The sequence below is a fragment of the Mus caroli genome, unplaced genomic scaffold, assembly GCF_978045245.1.
Source record: "Mus caroli unplaced genomic scaffold, Mus_caroli_1 scaffold_8, whole genome shotgun sequence".
Classification (NCBI taxonomy): domain Eukaryota; kingdom Metazoa; phylum Chordata; class Mammalia; order Rodentia; family Muridae; genus Mus; species Mus caroli.
In genome coordinates, this window is record NW_028227263.1 from 139,637,898 (window position 1) to 139,653,791 (window position 15,894).

Here is a 15,894-nt window from a genome sequence, read left to right on the forward strand (position 1 = left end):
TCAAGGCTAGCCTGGAAACAAAGTTCTATCTCAAACTATCTCAAAAAAAAAAAAAATTTTTTTTTTTTTAAGCTCCATGCAGTGGAGGTGACAGCTTAACCCTGTAATCCCAAAACTAAGATATCGGTAGAAGGGGCTGGAGAGATGGCTCAGTGGTGAAGAGCAGTGGCTGCTCTTCCAGAGGACCCAGGTTCAATTCCCAGCACCCATATGGCAGCTCACAAATGTCCGTAACTCCTGTTCCAGGTGATCTGAACAAGTCATACAGAACTATGTAGCCAAAACACCAACGCACATAAAATAGAAATAGTTTTTTAAAAACTGGCTCATGACCATCCTGGGATATATAGTTCCAGGACTAGGTACACATCAAGATCTTTAATCTTGAAAGGAAGGAAGGAAGGAAGAGAGAGAGAGAGAGAGAGAGAGAGAGAGAGAGAGAGAGGATATTTTTGATAGTGCTCAGCTAGTGTACTGAAACCCTGAGTTCAGCCTCCAGCACCACATAAAACTGGGTGTAGGGGTGCACACTTGCAGTATCCTCTCCCCCGGCCCCAAATTTGGGAGATGGGAGGATTAGGAGCTCAAGGTCATCCTGAGCTAGAAGATTGTGACCATGTTCCTAAATTAACTAACTTTACAGGGCACCGACCTGCACCAAGCATGGCAACCTCATAATCCCAGGGACCCACAATGAGCAAGGAGAAAACCAACTCTCACACCTTTCCCTCTGACCTGTGCATACAAGCCATGCCACACAGACGTGTAGGGGGAGGTGTTTTCCTGATTGGCTCTTGATTGTGTCAATAAAAAAGGTGGAAGGCAATTGCTGGGAGAAGGGGAAAAGGTGGAAAAAGGACTTGAGGAGTCAAAGCAGGCAGGAGGACAAAGCAGGCAGCACTGGCTGCTTGGCAAAGCCATCCATGAGGGGCTGCTGGAGTGCAGATAGCGGATGGGGGATGGTTGTGATTGAGTTGGAGCTAGGGGAACCAGGAGGTCATAGTGCGGGCTGTAGCACCGCTCAATGAGATAGGGTGGGGTTTTTTGGTTTTGTTTTAAAATTTATTTATTGTATGTATGAGTACACTTTCGCTGTCTTCAAACATACCAGAACTCAGGACCTCTGGAAGAGCAGTCAGTGCTCTTAACCACTGAGCCATAGCCTGTTTTAAAATTACAGGCAACACATACAATGGAAAATAAGCCCTGGCTCCTTTAATCCCAGCGCTCCAGAGGCAGACAGGAGAATCTCTGATCTAGAGACCAGACTGGTCTACATAGTGAGCTTCAGGATAGCCAGGGCTACATAGAGAGACCCTGTCTCAAAGTAAGTAAGTCAATCAATGAATAGATGAATAACTTAAATGAAAATTTAATTTTAAAACATTTAACTTTTAGTATACATGTTCTAACCCTATTTCAAAAATAAAAATCCAGGGGGCATAGTGAAACAGACCACCAATGAATACTCTATACAATGACCATGAAGGGATGAGACCTCATGGAATAGGGGCAACCCAACCTCCATTTCTCCAAGAAAAGACCTCAATCTCAGTCTTTCTAGAGGAAAAAACTGAATCCAGAATTACTCAGACGTCTTTCTCTTTCTCAAGTGGGTTTTCATGTGTCGCTTCCAAGTCCCCTGCTGTCGGAAAGCCATGTTACACTTCTTACAGACATAGGGTCTCAAGTTGCAATGGATGCGGAAATGGACATTGAGGTTGCCCTTGTGGCGGAAGCGTTGCCCACAATCCTTACACTCAAAAGGCTTCTCCTTCGTGTGGACTCGACTGTGGCCCTGCAGGGTGGACCCGTGGGCAAACTCCATCCCACAGACTGCACACATGTAAGGCTTCTCCCCTGTGTGGACACGCTGGTGGACTCTCAGGTCGGAGGACTGAACAAAGGCCTTGTTGCACAAGATGCACTTGAAAGGTCTCTCTCCTGTGTGTGACCTCTGGTGGAGGTCAAAGTGGGACTTGTAAAGAAAGCTCTTCTTGCATTCAGTACACTGAAACCGAGCCTGGCCAGCAAGACTGTCAACTTGCTTCTTAGGCCGTGGGTTAGCAGGCTCGGGCTTAGCAGCCTCTAGCCCATCTTCTGTATTGCCCATATAGGACGCCACTCCTTGGGAAGTGGGTAAGTTGAAACTAGGAAGATTCTGAAGATCTCTGTTCAAGGCTAAATCTCTTTGCAGAACATGGGTGAACAATGGTACAGCATCCACAACAGTGTCTTCTTGGGGCTGCACGGCACCCTTTACTCCGGGAGAAACTGCTGGAAGAGATTCCACATACAACATTTAAAATATGAAATGCTGTCTCAAAAAAAGTATTACATTTATTTGATTATGGAAGGATATGCTAGTCTAAGAATGTAGAGTTCAGAGAATAATTCTGGGGTTGATTCTTTCTTGCCCACATTACCCACTGAGACATACAGTACTTAAGGACCATTCTGTTCACCAGTTTGGTCCAACAGGGGCACAGCAGGCAGAAGTGAGTTGCACACAGTACACTGACCTCCATTGTCTTGCACTCAGCTCATCCTGCTGTCTGGAGGAGCCTTGTGGGACTTGTGAGCCTTGAGTGTCTTGCTTCCCTGTGGAGACCTACAGGGGCCCCAGGAGCAACCAGCTTGAAACCTGTCCCACCAATCCCTTGCCAGCAAGTCCGCCTGGGGCACAGTCAGCAGAGGTGAGATGCACTTAGTCCCCTGGCTTCTATTGTCTGGCTCTGGTCTTTCCCTGCTGTCATGAGGAGCCTGGCAGGCCCCTTCCTGGTGGAGGCATGCAGGGCAGGCTCACCAGGAACAACCAGCTTGGACTACACAACCACTATCAATCCCTTGCCAGTCAGGTCCATCTGGGGCATATCTGGCAGGGGTGAGTTGCACGGGTGGTTCAACACACACACACACCCACACACACACACCCTAACCACCATATAAACAAACTGAAAGAAAAGCCACATGATTATCTCATTAGATACTGAAAAAGCCTTTGACAAAATCCAACACCCCTTCATGTTAAAAATCTTGGAAGAGATCAGAGATACAAGGCACATCATACCTAAACATTAAAAAAACAAAAAACATAAAACAAACAAAAAAGCCTGGCAGTGGTGGCTCACGCCTTTAATCCCAGCACTTGGGAGGCAGAGGCAGGCGGATCTCTGAGTTCGAGGCTAGTCTGGTCTACAGAGTGAGTTCCAGGATAGCCAGGGCTATACAGAGAAACCCTGTCTCGAAAAACCGAAAAACAACAACAACAACAAATGCACAATAAACAGCAAGCCAATAGCCAACATCAAGTTAAATGGAGAGGAACTTAAAACATTTCCACTAAAGTCAGTGACAGGACAGGCTGCCCACTCTCTCCCAATCCCTTCAGTATATTACTTCAAGTCCTAGCCAGAGCAATAAGACAGCTAAATGAGATCAAGGGGATACAAATTGGAAAGGGAGCCACCAAGGCATTGCTGCTCAAAGATGATCTGATAGTATACATAAGCGAACCAAAAATTCTACGAGAGAACTCCTACTCCTGATAAAGACTGTCAGCAAAGTGAATGAATGCAAGATTAACTACACACACACACACACACACACACACACACACACACACACACCAAAAAAACCAGGAGCCCTTCTTTATAAATGATAAATGGGCTGAGCAAGAAATTAGGGAAACAACACCCTTCACAATAGTCAAAAATAACATAAAATACATTGGTGTGACTCTAACCAAGCAAGTGAAAGACCTGTATGACAAGAACTTCAGATAGCAAAAGATGCAAAGATCTCCCATGCTCATGGATAGATAGGATTAACATAGTAAAAATTAGCCATCTTACCAAAAGCAATCTACAGATTCAATTCAATCCCCATCAAAATTTCAACACAATTCTTTTACAAACCTTGAAAGAATTCTCAACTTCATAAGGAAAACTAAAAAACCCAGGATGGCTAAAAAGAATCCTGTATAATTAAGGAGTTTTTGGAGGTATCACCATTCCTGACCTCAAACTGCACTACAGAACAAAGGTAATAAAAACTACATGATATTGGCATTAAAACAGGCTGATCAATGGAACACAATTGAAGACCCAGAAATAAAGCCTCACACTTATGGACACTTGATTTTTGACAAAGAAGCCCAAAGCCATACAATGGAAGAAAGAAAGGAAGGAAGGAAATAAGAAAGAAAGAAAGAAAGAAAGAAAGAAAGAAAGAAAGAAAGAAAGAAAGAAAGGAAGAAAGAAAGGAAGAAAGAAAGAGGAAGAGGAAGATGAAGAGGATGAAGAGGAAGAGGAAGAAGAAGAAGAAGAAGAAGAAGAAGAAGAAGAAGAAGAAGAAGAAGAAGAAGAGAGGGGGGAAGGAAGGAAGGATGGATCAACAAATGGTGGTGGTCTAATTGGATGTCTGCATGTAGAAGAATGCAAATATTCATATTTATCAGCCAGCAAAATACTCAAGTCCAAGTAGATCAAAAGTGGTGGCGCACGCCTTTAATCCCAGCACTCGGGAGGCAGAGGCAGGTGGATTTCTGAGTTCAAGGGCAGCCTGGTCTACAAAGTGAGCTCCAGGACACCCAGGGCTATACAGAGAAACCCTGTCTCAAAAAACCAAAATAAAAAAAAATTAAAAAAAAATTTAAAAAAGACCTCAATATAAAATGGATACACTAAATAAGAGTGTGGAAAATAGCCTTGAATGCCTTGGTAGGAACACATAAGAAAACCAAATAACCCAATTAAAAATGGAGTACATGGGCTGGAGAGATGGCTCAGCAATTAAGAGCACTGACTACTCTTCCAAAGATCCTGAGTTTAACTCCCAGCAACCACAGGATGGCTCTTAGCCATCTGTAATGGGATCTGATGCCCTCTTCTGATGTGTCTGAAGAGAGCAATGGTGCGCTCATATACATAAAATAAATCTTAAAAAAAATAGAGAAGTACAGAGCTAAACAGAGAATTCTCAGAGGGATCTCTAATGGCCTAGAAACACTTAAAGAAATGATCAACATCCTTAGTCACTGAGGAAATGCAAATTAAAACTACCCTGAGATTTCATTTTACATACATGGCTAAAATAAAAAACTCAACAACAAACAGTGCATGCTGGTGAGGATGTGGAGCAAGAGGACTAGACCTCCATTGCTGATGAGATTGCAAATTTGTACAACAACCACTTTGGAAACCAACTTGTCAGTTTGGGAATAGATCTACCTCAAGACCCAGCTATACCATTCCTGGACATAAAAAGATGCTCCACCATACCACAAGGGCATGTGCTGTGTTCATAGCAGCTTTATTTATAATAGCCACAAACTGTAAGCAATCCAGATGCCCCTTAACTGAATAATGGGTAAAGAAAATGTGGTTCACTTACACAATGCAATTCTATTCAGCAATTAAAAACAAGGGCATCATGGAATTTTCAGGCAAATGGATGGAACTAGAAAATGTCATCCTGAGTGAAGCAACCCAGACCCAAAGAACATACATGGTATGTACTCATTGATAAGTGGACATTAGCCATAAAATACAGGATACCCAGGCTATAATCCAAACTCAAAGAAGCTAAATAACAAGGAGGGCCCAAGGGAGAATGCTTGAAGGGAAGGGAGTAGGAATCAAGTGTAGGGAAAACTGAGGAGAGAGGACCAGGAGAGTGAACAGAAATCAGCAGGGGAAGGAGGGGTCTCTAGGACATGCTAGAGGCCTGAGATATGGAGGCTCCAGTCTATGGGTATGACTCTAGCTGAGATTCCTAGCAGTAGAGGATATGGAACCTGAAGTGGCCACCTCCTGTATAGCCCAGGCAGGACTTCCAGTGGAGGGATAAAGACACCAACCCAGACACAAAACCTTCAACCCCAAAATATGTCCTGCCTACAAGTACAGGGACAAAAATGGAACAGAGATGGAGGGAACTGGCCAACCAATGACTGGCCCAAGTGGAGATCCATTCCATGGGCAAGAACCAAACCCCGACACTATTAACTGTTCTCTGAGAGACTCCACTCAGCGGCTGACTGAAGCATGCAGAGACCCACAGCCAAACATTAGGGAGAGCTTGGGGAGTTCGGGAAAAGATTGAGGAATCCAAAAGGGATAGAGACTCCACAGGAAGATCAATAGAGTCAACTAAACTGAACCCTTGTACATCTGATGTACCCCTTGGTCTTCGTGGGAGTCTCCCAACTTGGATGGGGGCTGTCACTGAATCTGTTCCCTGCCTGCCTGTGGATCCCAATTCCCTAACTGGGCTGTCTTGTCCGGAAGAGAATTTACTTGAGGTACCAGGGTGGGTTGGTACGCAGCCTTCTCAGAGATGACAGGGATGGGGATGAGTAAAGGGTTGTGTGAGGGGGACCTGGGAGGAGGGGAAGGGGCTGCAACTGGGGTATAAAGTAAACAAATAAATTAGTGGAAAAAAACCAGTGTATGCAAAGGAATAATAAAAAGACCATTCCTGCCATACCAGACTTGTCCAAACGCAACTCTGGTGTTGGCTGGGAACATCCCACCAACTTCCCAAGAGTGTCACACAAGGGTAATTCATAAGTACCCAGTAAGTCCCCACCTTGAACTCACCGGGACCCAGTGTTGGAAGAGGGTCCTGACCAACAAACACAGATGCCTCTGCCTCTTCCAGGTCAGGGACTGAGTCATTCCCCGGGCTCTTCTCAGGTCTCAGGTAGTCTGGCTGTCTCCTCTCAGGAATCACGCCCAGCAAAATGCCCTCTTCCTTGACAGAGGACAATTAAGAACAATCATGAGTGTGTGTTTGTTCCAGGGAGAGATAGAACACAGAAATCTGTCTGGATCAGTGCACTACACTAACTTTTTTCCAGAGTTGTGGGAACATTTATATTTCTATAGCCCACCTTATTATCCCACATCAACGAATATTCTCTTATTTGTACATGTAGAAGTTATGTCCTGGTTCTTCCTCTCAACCCCATGCTCCCCCAAGTAATATTTGCAAATACCTCGGCCATACAGCTAGATTATTCTCTGACTAAGTCATAACTTAAACTACCTCATTTATTTTCATCTACACTGCCATGTGGCAGTTACCTGTGCTCAGGTACCATGGGTCTCTCTCATCTTCCCAGGAAGCTCTTCCTCACCTGGCTCTATCCCAGAAGTCCTTCTGCCTCCTGGATGTCCCACCTTCAGTTTCACACTCTCCTATAGTCCATAGGGGTTTTCGATTGACAGGGGATGCATCCATACAATACATAGTCTCTACATACATGTGTCATTAATGTGTAACTAATTACCATACCTCTAAATCTCACATTCTACACATTCTTCCCTGCCCTTGACTCTACAAGCAAAATGCCTTTCAACTTTGGCAGTACTAAGATTTAGGGCTAGTGGGACTAGAGATGATACGGCTCAGAGATTAAGATCACTGACTGCTCTTGAGGAGGACCTGGGTTTGCACCCACAAGGAGGCTCAGAGCCACCTGTATAACTCCAGTTCCAAGGGATCTAACACTCTCTTCTCACCCCCTCAAGGCACCAGGCACACACATGGTGTACAGATACACATGTAAGAAAAATACCCACACATATAATAGGACAATATAAGAGGAAATTGAATGATTCTGATGGGGGCGGGGGGGAGCTCTCCTCTGATACATATTGTGGGCTTTGAAATGACAGTGATAGACACCGTTAACAAAAACTCTTAGCCAGTTGTAGTGTCTCACACCTTTAATCCTAGCAGTCAGGAGGCAGAGGTAGGCAGATCTCCAGTTAGAAGCCAACCTAGTCTACAGAGCAAGTTCCAGGCCAGCCAGGGCTACAGAGAAACCCTGTCTTGAAAAACAGAGCAAAAAGATTCTAAGTGGGGTTGGGGTGGGGAGGGAGAAAGGTCCGGGGGAAGGGAGTGGAGAAGTTGGTGACAGGAATAAAGCCAAGTCTTCTGGACAGGATTGGACTGCTGAACTCGTGAACTTACATTACAGAGGCTACAGTGACCTGTACGACATCCAGCCAATCACCGTTCCAGCAAGGAGTAGGCAGAGCTCAGGAGTCCCCGCCCCTAAAGGAGGAGCTTATGGACAGTTGATGGCTTTGGGTTTTTGTGATCACGGGTAGGTCCACTTCACTCCAGCAAGTGGCCTTATACCCAGGGCTGTATGAGTAGCACAAACTAGATTCAGGGGCAGGGAGGTTAGTTTTCAAAGAGGGGCAGGAAGTTGCGGGGCTGGGGTAAGCAGAAGAATAGAGGGTGAAAAAGTAAACTTTTCTAGTGGCTTCCAGCCCTGAAAGACTGCCGGAGAGTGAACCAACACCTTCCTTCCACTCACCGTGGCTTCAGTCCTCACATCCAATCAGACGGAGTATTCTACTAGCTTTTTTTTTTTTTTTTTCTTTGCTTGTTCACTGGTTTGTGGTACTAGAGCTTTGTGCAGGGAAGCACTCTCTGAGAATCACACCTCCTTCCCCACTGGTGGATTCTAGGCATGCCCGGTCTACCTCTGGCCATCCTGCTGGCCCTTTGACTTTTTTGTCTGTCTGTCTTTCTGTCTGTTTGTTTGTTTGTTTGAAACAGGTTCTTGATAAGTTGCCCAGGCTGTCTCTGAACTCTGTGTAGCCCAGACTGGCGTCAAACCTGATTCCTTAGCTTTCCAAGTGGCTTTGAGTACAGGGTAGCACTATGCTTTATCAGTTTATGTTGATGGTGGCCTCACAGTTATTGTTGAGGACAGGGTCACTGTGTAGCCCTAGTTGGCCTTGAACTCAAGAGATACTTGTCACATTCTGCCTCAGAGCTAAGATTAAAGGCTTGCGCTACCATGCCTGCTCTAAATGCTGAGCTTTAAGGAGTAGGCAGGCAGATGGGTCTTCATTCTGCACAACAATGTCTAAGCATGGGATACATACATCTATGGTCAGTGTGGCCAACCCCAGCCCTTAGCAAATCTCTCAAAACTCCGGTCTTCTAGCTCCTTCTCTCAAATCACCCCCCAGAGATAGTGATATACATTCACCTGGCTGGTGGATGGCTCTTCAGTCTCAGAGAGGTTCTGTAGCTCCCGACTGGCCTGGCCTCTATTGAGAGACACCTCGCTCTCATTTGATAGGTGCCCCTGGGAGAAGTCCATATGGTCCCATTTATCCTCTGCGGCTTCAGCCTTCCCAACGCTGGGATGCCGAAGGAGGTATGCCTGTCCTTGGGAGTAGATTATGGACTGTTCGGAGAAAGGGAATCAGGATCAGACCCCATGTAAGAGCCTGGATATAGTTCTCCCAGCAAGCACTCTCACTTCTGTTCTGATTTAGCAGCCCAGCTAGGCTTACTTGCAATCTATCTTCCTGAGCATGGTCCACAAGGTCATACTCAGCTACCCAGTGAGTTGGAGACCAGCCTGAGCTACCTTAGACCCTGTCTCAATAAACAAGGAGTCTGGGGCAGCAAAGTTGGAAAGATTAAGAGTACCGACTGCTCCTTGTTCACTGTTCAGATTCACTGACCTGCACCAACATGGTGCCTCATAACTGTAACTTTAGTTCCAAGGGGACCTGATGTCCTCCTCTGGCCTCCAAGGGCATCATGAGGTACATGCAGGTTAAAAACAACAACAAAGAGAGATAGCTCAGAGATTAAGAGCACAGGCTGCTATCCAGAACACCTGGATTCAATTCCCAGCACCAACATCGAAGCTCAAAACTGTCAAAAACAAAAACAAAAACACCCCAGAGTTTGTGTGCTTTTGACTCTGTGAGCTGGTCATTGGCCTGTTAGTTTGCACTGTTTCTGATCTATACAATCCCTTGGCTACTAAATAGTTTCTGTGTGACCTTCACAAAGACGAAACAAACCCATAAAAGCCCCCAGACAGCCGGGCGTGGTGGCGCATGCCTTTAATCCCAGCACTTGGGAGGCAGAGGCAGGCAGATTTATGAGTTCGAGGCCAGCCTGGTCTACAAAGTGAGTTCCAGGACAGCCAGGGCTATACAGAGAAACCCTGTCTCGAAAAACCAAAAAAAAAAAAAAAAGCCCCCAGACATTGCTGTTTATCTCTTGGGAAGCAAAACTCCCCTTGAGAGCCACTGATTAAGGGCAAGATCCTCTACAGGTTCTGCTCCCTGGTGGGTCCCCCACAGCTATCCGTCCTTCCCAGAGGACACAGCTGAGGCTCTGCTTACCCAGTTGTGGCGTTTCCTGTCTTGCAACAGGAAGAGCTTTTCCAGGTCTTTGCAGCTCTTCACTCCGCTCTCCTTCACTAAGGCCTGCAGCTCTGGTGGCATGCAGGTTAGGAACTGCTCCAGCACCAGCTGATCCAGGATCTCCTCCTTGCTGTTCAGGTCCGGCCTCAGCCACTGATAGCATAGCTCAGAGATGCTCCTCAGGTCCTGGATCCAGTTGGACCCTTCGGAGGGACTGAAACCTCGGAACTTCATGTGCCAAAACTCGGGGTTATAATTTTGCCTTTCTCCATGTTTCACTTCGGCTATCAGTGATAGCGGTTGCCCTGACCTGACAGGGCTATCTGACGGCACATTCGTAGCCATATCTGTGGGAAATATTCCCCTTGGTCTAGGAAAGGTCTGAAGTGACCCCTGTGTAAACTGGCCTACCCATTTTGCCACAGAGATAGGTTTGATGTTGGTCCAGACGCCTGGGAGGCAAGAAAAAAGTGGATTAGTTTAATTCTGTTGTTGCCTAGATTTCATCATTTCTTATAAACATACCCCCCATACATATTGTTAGGAACATACAAAATTGCTGCTGGGAGTGGTGGCACACACCCATAAATCTGGGGTGCTTATGAGGCAGAGGCCAGCCCTGTCTACACGGAATGAGTTCCAAGACAGCCAGAGCTACAGAGAAACTCTGTCTCAACAAAACAGAAAAGAGAAAAATTTTAATGGGGAAAAAACTTAATTATATAAATTAGATTTAAATTACTTCTAAGTATTTATAGCTTAAAACTTGGTACTTGTCTGAAATTTTAACACAAAGGTTGTGTGAGACCCCGACTTAGAGCGTTTCTCCCTGGAAGGTAAAGCCCCTGGACGTTTCCCAAGCTTGTTTTCCCTGATCTCTAAAAATACAGCCAGAAAGAAGCTCTTTGTTCTCTATAGCCAGCCTTTTTTGTTTGTTTGTTTCTGAGCCTTACAGTCAGAGATGTGATAATTGTAATTTTACCAAGGACATCCAGACAGAGAAGAACTCTCCTCCCAACTCCTCCCAACTCCTCAGCTAGCTGTTAAAAGCCCCCTACGGTTACTGCTCAGGGTCGAACTCCCCTACCCTGTACCCCATAAGGAGTTTGTCCTCAGCTAGCTGATAATAAAACCTCTTGCAGTTTGTATCAGGTGTGGTTTTCTCTCGAGTCTTTGGGGTGCTGGCCAGCTCATCCTGGGACTTGAGCAGAGGCCTAGCTTCGGGGGTCTTACATGTGGGGGTTCGCCTGCTGGGATTTGTGGCCTACCCCAGTTCTCAGAGACTCCGCTTGGAGGTAGGATCCTGTCTTTGTCTATGTCTTTGTCTGCCGGCTGTGTTTGAATTCGGTATTCTTGGTTTGATGTTGTCCGCACTCATGAAAGCAACGAACTCCCTGTCTGGGATGGAGGGGAGGGTTACTGACAGATGCAGGAGTAACAGGCTGCCATCCTGGGAACATCAATATCTACACAGACAGCAGGTATGCTCTCGCCACCGCTCACATACATGGGGCAATCTATAGGCAAAGGGGGTTACTCACATTTGCTGGGAAAGATATTAAAAATAAAGAAGAAATCTTGAGCCTATTAGAAGCCATACACTTGCCAAAAAAACTGGCCATCATACATTGCCTTGGTCACCAGAAAGGCCATGATGCCATAGCGAAGAGAAATCAGATGGCTGACCTGGCTGCCAAACAGGTGGCCCAAAGAGCTATGATCCTCATAGCTAGAGAAAAAAATAAAGAACTTAAGGAATATTATGAACTCAACGACACAGGCTTTGACTACACTCCAGAAGATCAGGAACTAATAGGCAATATACCTGAGATATGTGGGTATACTCCCCAGGGAGTGGCTAAGACCCAAGATGGTCACTCGGTCCTGCCCACCAGAGAAGGGCAACAATATGTAGCCAACCTACACCAGCTCACACACTTAGAAACTAAGAAGCTCAAAGAAATTGTTAAGAGCTCAAACTACTATGTTGTAAGATTACCCAACGTTGCCCAGGAGATTGTTAATAAATGCCAAGCCTGTGCCCTCACCAATGCTGGGCACCACAAGAATGCCCCCGAAAGGCAGCTAAGAGATGACCGGCCAGGGGCATACTGAAAAGTAGATTTTACTAAACCAGCCAAGTATGGTAATAAATATCTATTAGTTTAGATATTTATTTTTGTTTATTAGACAAAAAGTTTATTAGACACTTTTTCAGGGTGAGTCAAAGCCAGCCCCACTAAGAAGGAGACTGCCAATGTCGTGGCAAAGAAGATATTAAAAAAAAATTTCCCAAGATTTGGCATCCCAAGATTTGGTACTTTCGTCAGACAATGGCCCCTCCTTCCTTGCCCAGGTAAGTCAAGGGTTAGCCAGACAATTGGAGATCGATTGAAAGTTACATTGTGCTTATAGACCCCAGAGTTCAGGACAGGCAGAGAGGATAAATAGAACATTAAAAGAAACCTTGACTAAATTGACTTTAGAGACGAAGGGGAGGGGGGGGGGAGATTGGACAGCTCTCCTTCCCTTTGCCTTATTCTGAGTACGGAACACCCCAGGGAAATTTAAACTTTACACCTTTTGAACTCCTCCGTGGGGGACTGCCCTGCTTAACAAAAGCAGGGAAAATGTTTGACCCTGATGTAACTTTTTCCCACCCCCTGCTAGCTCTCTTGAAGGCCCTAGAACTGGTCAGAAAAAGATGCCTGAGAATTGCTGAAACAAAACAAAACAAAACAAAAAAAGTATGAACCAGGAACCACGGCAGTGCCACATAAATTTCAAATAAAGGATCCTGTCCTGGTCTGGTGCCACCATTCCGACAACCTTGAACCCAAATGGAAAGGACCCTACCTGGTGCTTCTGACAAGCTCCCCCTCCTGGCCCCACTGCGGCCCACTGGCCTGGCCCTGCTCACACTCACTGGGCTTGGCACAGGAACCTCCTCCCTCCCTCCTACCACTGACGAGAGACTCTCTAGTGTCATTCGAGGGGCTTCTGAGGCTCTCAAAGTTACAAATCCTAAAGCTACGACCTCATGTTGGCTTTATTTGACAGCTGGGCCAGAGGTTTAATTTTCCTAGTTCTAAGACTAGAACTATGTACTAGAAGGAGTGGGGAATGTGGGACCCCGACTTAGAGCATTTCTCCCTGGGAGGTAAAGCCCCTGGATGTTCCCCAAGCTTGTTTTCCCTGATCTCTAAAAATACAGCTAGAAAGAAGCTCTTTGTTCTCTATAGCCAGCAAAAAGCCTTTTTGTTTCTGAGCCTTACAGCCAGAGATGCGATAATTGTAATTTTACCAAGGACATCTGGGCAAAGAAGAACTCTCCTCCCAACTCCTCAGCTAGCTGTTAAAAGCCCCCTACTGTCACTGCTCGGGGTCGAACTCCCCTACCCTGCACCATGGAAGGAGTTTGTCCTCAGCTAGCTGATAATAAAACCTCTTGCAGTTTGCATCTGGTGTGGTTTTCTCTCGAGTCTTTGGGGTGCTGGCCAGCTCATCCTGGGACTTGAGCCGAGGCCCAGCTTCAGGGGTCTTACAGTTGCTAGAAAGACATTTATATTTCATTACAAAATAACTACAACTTAAAAGTACTAGCTATATAAATGAGACAAGAATTACAGGAGACTAAAACAAACCAAGGAACCAAAAACTACAGGTGGTAGCTCACACCTGTAGCACCAGGATCACTGTGACAGACGAGGTCAGCAAGGTCTCTATATAGACCATGCTGGCCTTGAACTCAGAGATGTGCATGATTGCTCCCAAGTGCTGGATTTAAAGGCATGTGCCACTGTGCCTGGCAAAACAATAATGTTAATAACTTTAAATAATGTGTGTGGATGTTTTATATGTATTTTAATTTTTATTTATATGTTTTATATGCATGTTTGTCTCTGTACCTAGTAACCAGGGCCTTGGAGACCCTGAGAGTTGTAGGCAATTGTGAACTTCCTTGTGGCTGTTAGAAGTTGAATCTGAGTTCTCTAAAAGAGCAGCCAGTGCTCTTAACTGCTGAGCTATCTGTACAGAACAAAAAGACTTTAGACAGCGTTTCTGTGTAGCTCTGGCTAGCCTCAAACTCAGAGGTCTGTGTTCCCAGTACCTGGCGTAACCTTTTTATTTTAATAATTGAGATGATAAAATAAAATTGCAGCTACTTGTAGCCTTAAATCCCAGCACTTTGGAGGCAGAGGCAGATTAGATCTGTGTGTTCTAGGCCAGCCTGGGCTACACACACACACACACAGAGAGAGAGAGAGAGAGAGAAAGAGAGAGAAAAGTTGGAGACATAGCTCAGTTAGTAGGGTGCTTGCCTAGAATCTTTGTTATAGTCCCAGCTCTACAAAAATAAATTAAAAAGAAGAAAAACCCACAAACAAACAAAAAATAACCACTTCATCCCCAATTGCTCATATGGTGTTAAAAATCTAATACATTCAAATCTTTCTTTCTTTCTTTCTTTCTTTCTTTCTTTCTTTCTTTCTTTCTTTCTTTCTTTCTTTCTTTCTTTCTTTCTTTCTTTCTTTCTTTCTTTCTTTCTTTCTTTCTTTCCTTCCCGAGACAGGGTTTCTCTTGTGTAGCCCTGGCTGTCCTGGAACTCACTTTGTAGACCAGGTTGGCCTCGAACTCAGAAATCTGCCTGCCTCTGCAACCCGAGTGCTGGGATTAAAGGCGTGCGCCACCTTCAGGAATTGGTGTTTATTTATTTCTACTGTGTAGCTTTGACTGTCCTGGACTTCCCTCTGTAGATCAGGCTGGCTTCAAACTCAAATGATCCACCTACCTCTACCTCCTTAGGGCAAGGTGGTAAAAGAATATGCCACCACCACCCAGCTAGGAATTAGAATTTTTTTTCCAAGACAGGGTTTCTCTGTGTAGCCCTGGCTGTACTGGAACTCACTCTGTAGACCAGGCTGGTCTCGAACTCCCAAATGCTGGGATTAAAGGCACAAGCCGCCACTGCCTGGCTGGGAATTTGATTTTTAACCAAGAACTAGTTTCATCATTGATTTGAACTTGTTCCAAAAATGGTTTGGGGTTTTTGTTTTTATTTTTTGTTTTGAGATAGGGTTGGGCTGTATAGTCTAGGCTGGCTTAAAACTCATCTGGTTGTTGGGTTTGGCCTTAAACTTTATAGCAAGCATCTGCTTCATCGATCTACCTCCTCCTGAAAGCTGGGATTCTGGGTAAGCGTCTCCACAATGAACTCTTGCATTCTTTATCCCCAAGGCTGGTGTTAATTAAGAGTAATGCTAGCCAGGCATGGTGGCACACGCTTTTAATCCCAGCACTTGGGAGGCAGAGGTAGGCAGATTTCTGAGTTCGAGGCCAGCCTGGTCTACAAAGTGAGTTCCTGGTCTACAAAGTAAGTTCCAGGACAGCCAGGGCTACACAAAGAAACCCTGTCTCAGAAAACAAAACAAAACAAAAAAGAGTAATGCTGGGGGAGGTAGAGGCAGGCGGATTTCTGAGTTCGAGGCAAGCCTGGTCTACAAAGTGAGTTCCAGGACAGCCAGGGCTACACAGAGAAACCCTGTCTCGAAAAACCAAAAAAAAAAAAAAAAAAAAAAAAAAGAATAATGCTGGACCCAGGGTCCTGCTCTCAAGCCTTAAGGCAGGAGAATGGAGTTCCAGGATAGAATTATAGAACTAGACTACCTCAAGAGCAAAATAAAATAAAAACAAATTC

At 45.3% G+C, this 15,894-nt stretch overlaps 1 protein-coding gene across 1 annotated transcript; it reads right to left on the reverse strand.

Annotated features, from left to right (window-relative positions):
* Positions 1-1,585: 1,585 nt before the first annotated feature.
* Positions 1,586-10,541, reverse strand: LOC110297641 (zinc finger and SCAN domain-containing protein 5B-like). Its single transcript, XM_021166528.2, has 4 exons — positions 10,176-10,541; positions 9,017-9,217; positions 6,603-6,756; positions 1,586-2,277 (listed from the first exon to the last, which is right to left on the reverse strand). Exons 1-4 carry the CDS (start codon positions 10,539-10,541, stop codon positions 1,586-1,588), a joined length of 1,413 nt encoding a protein of 470 aa, XP_021022187.1.
* Positions 10,542-15,894: the final 5,353 nt, after the last annotated feature.

Bases quoted from the DNA above. Each gene is read 5' to 3' on its own strand.
- LOC110297641 (XM_021166528.2), bottom strand. From the start codon at position 10,541: ATGGCTACGAATGTGCCGTCAGATAGCCCTGTCAGGTCAGGGCAACCG. The intron at 6,757-9,016 runs GTGAATGTATAT...TCCTCTGTCAAG, and splicing joins AAGAGCCATCCACCAGCCAG to GAAGAGGGCATTTTGCTGGG. The intron at 2,278-6,602 runs GTGAGTTCAAGG...AATCTCTTCCAG, and splicing joins TCTTCCAACACTGGGTCCCG to CAGTTTCTCCCGGAGTAAAG.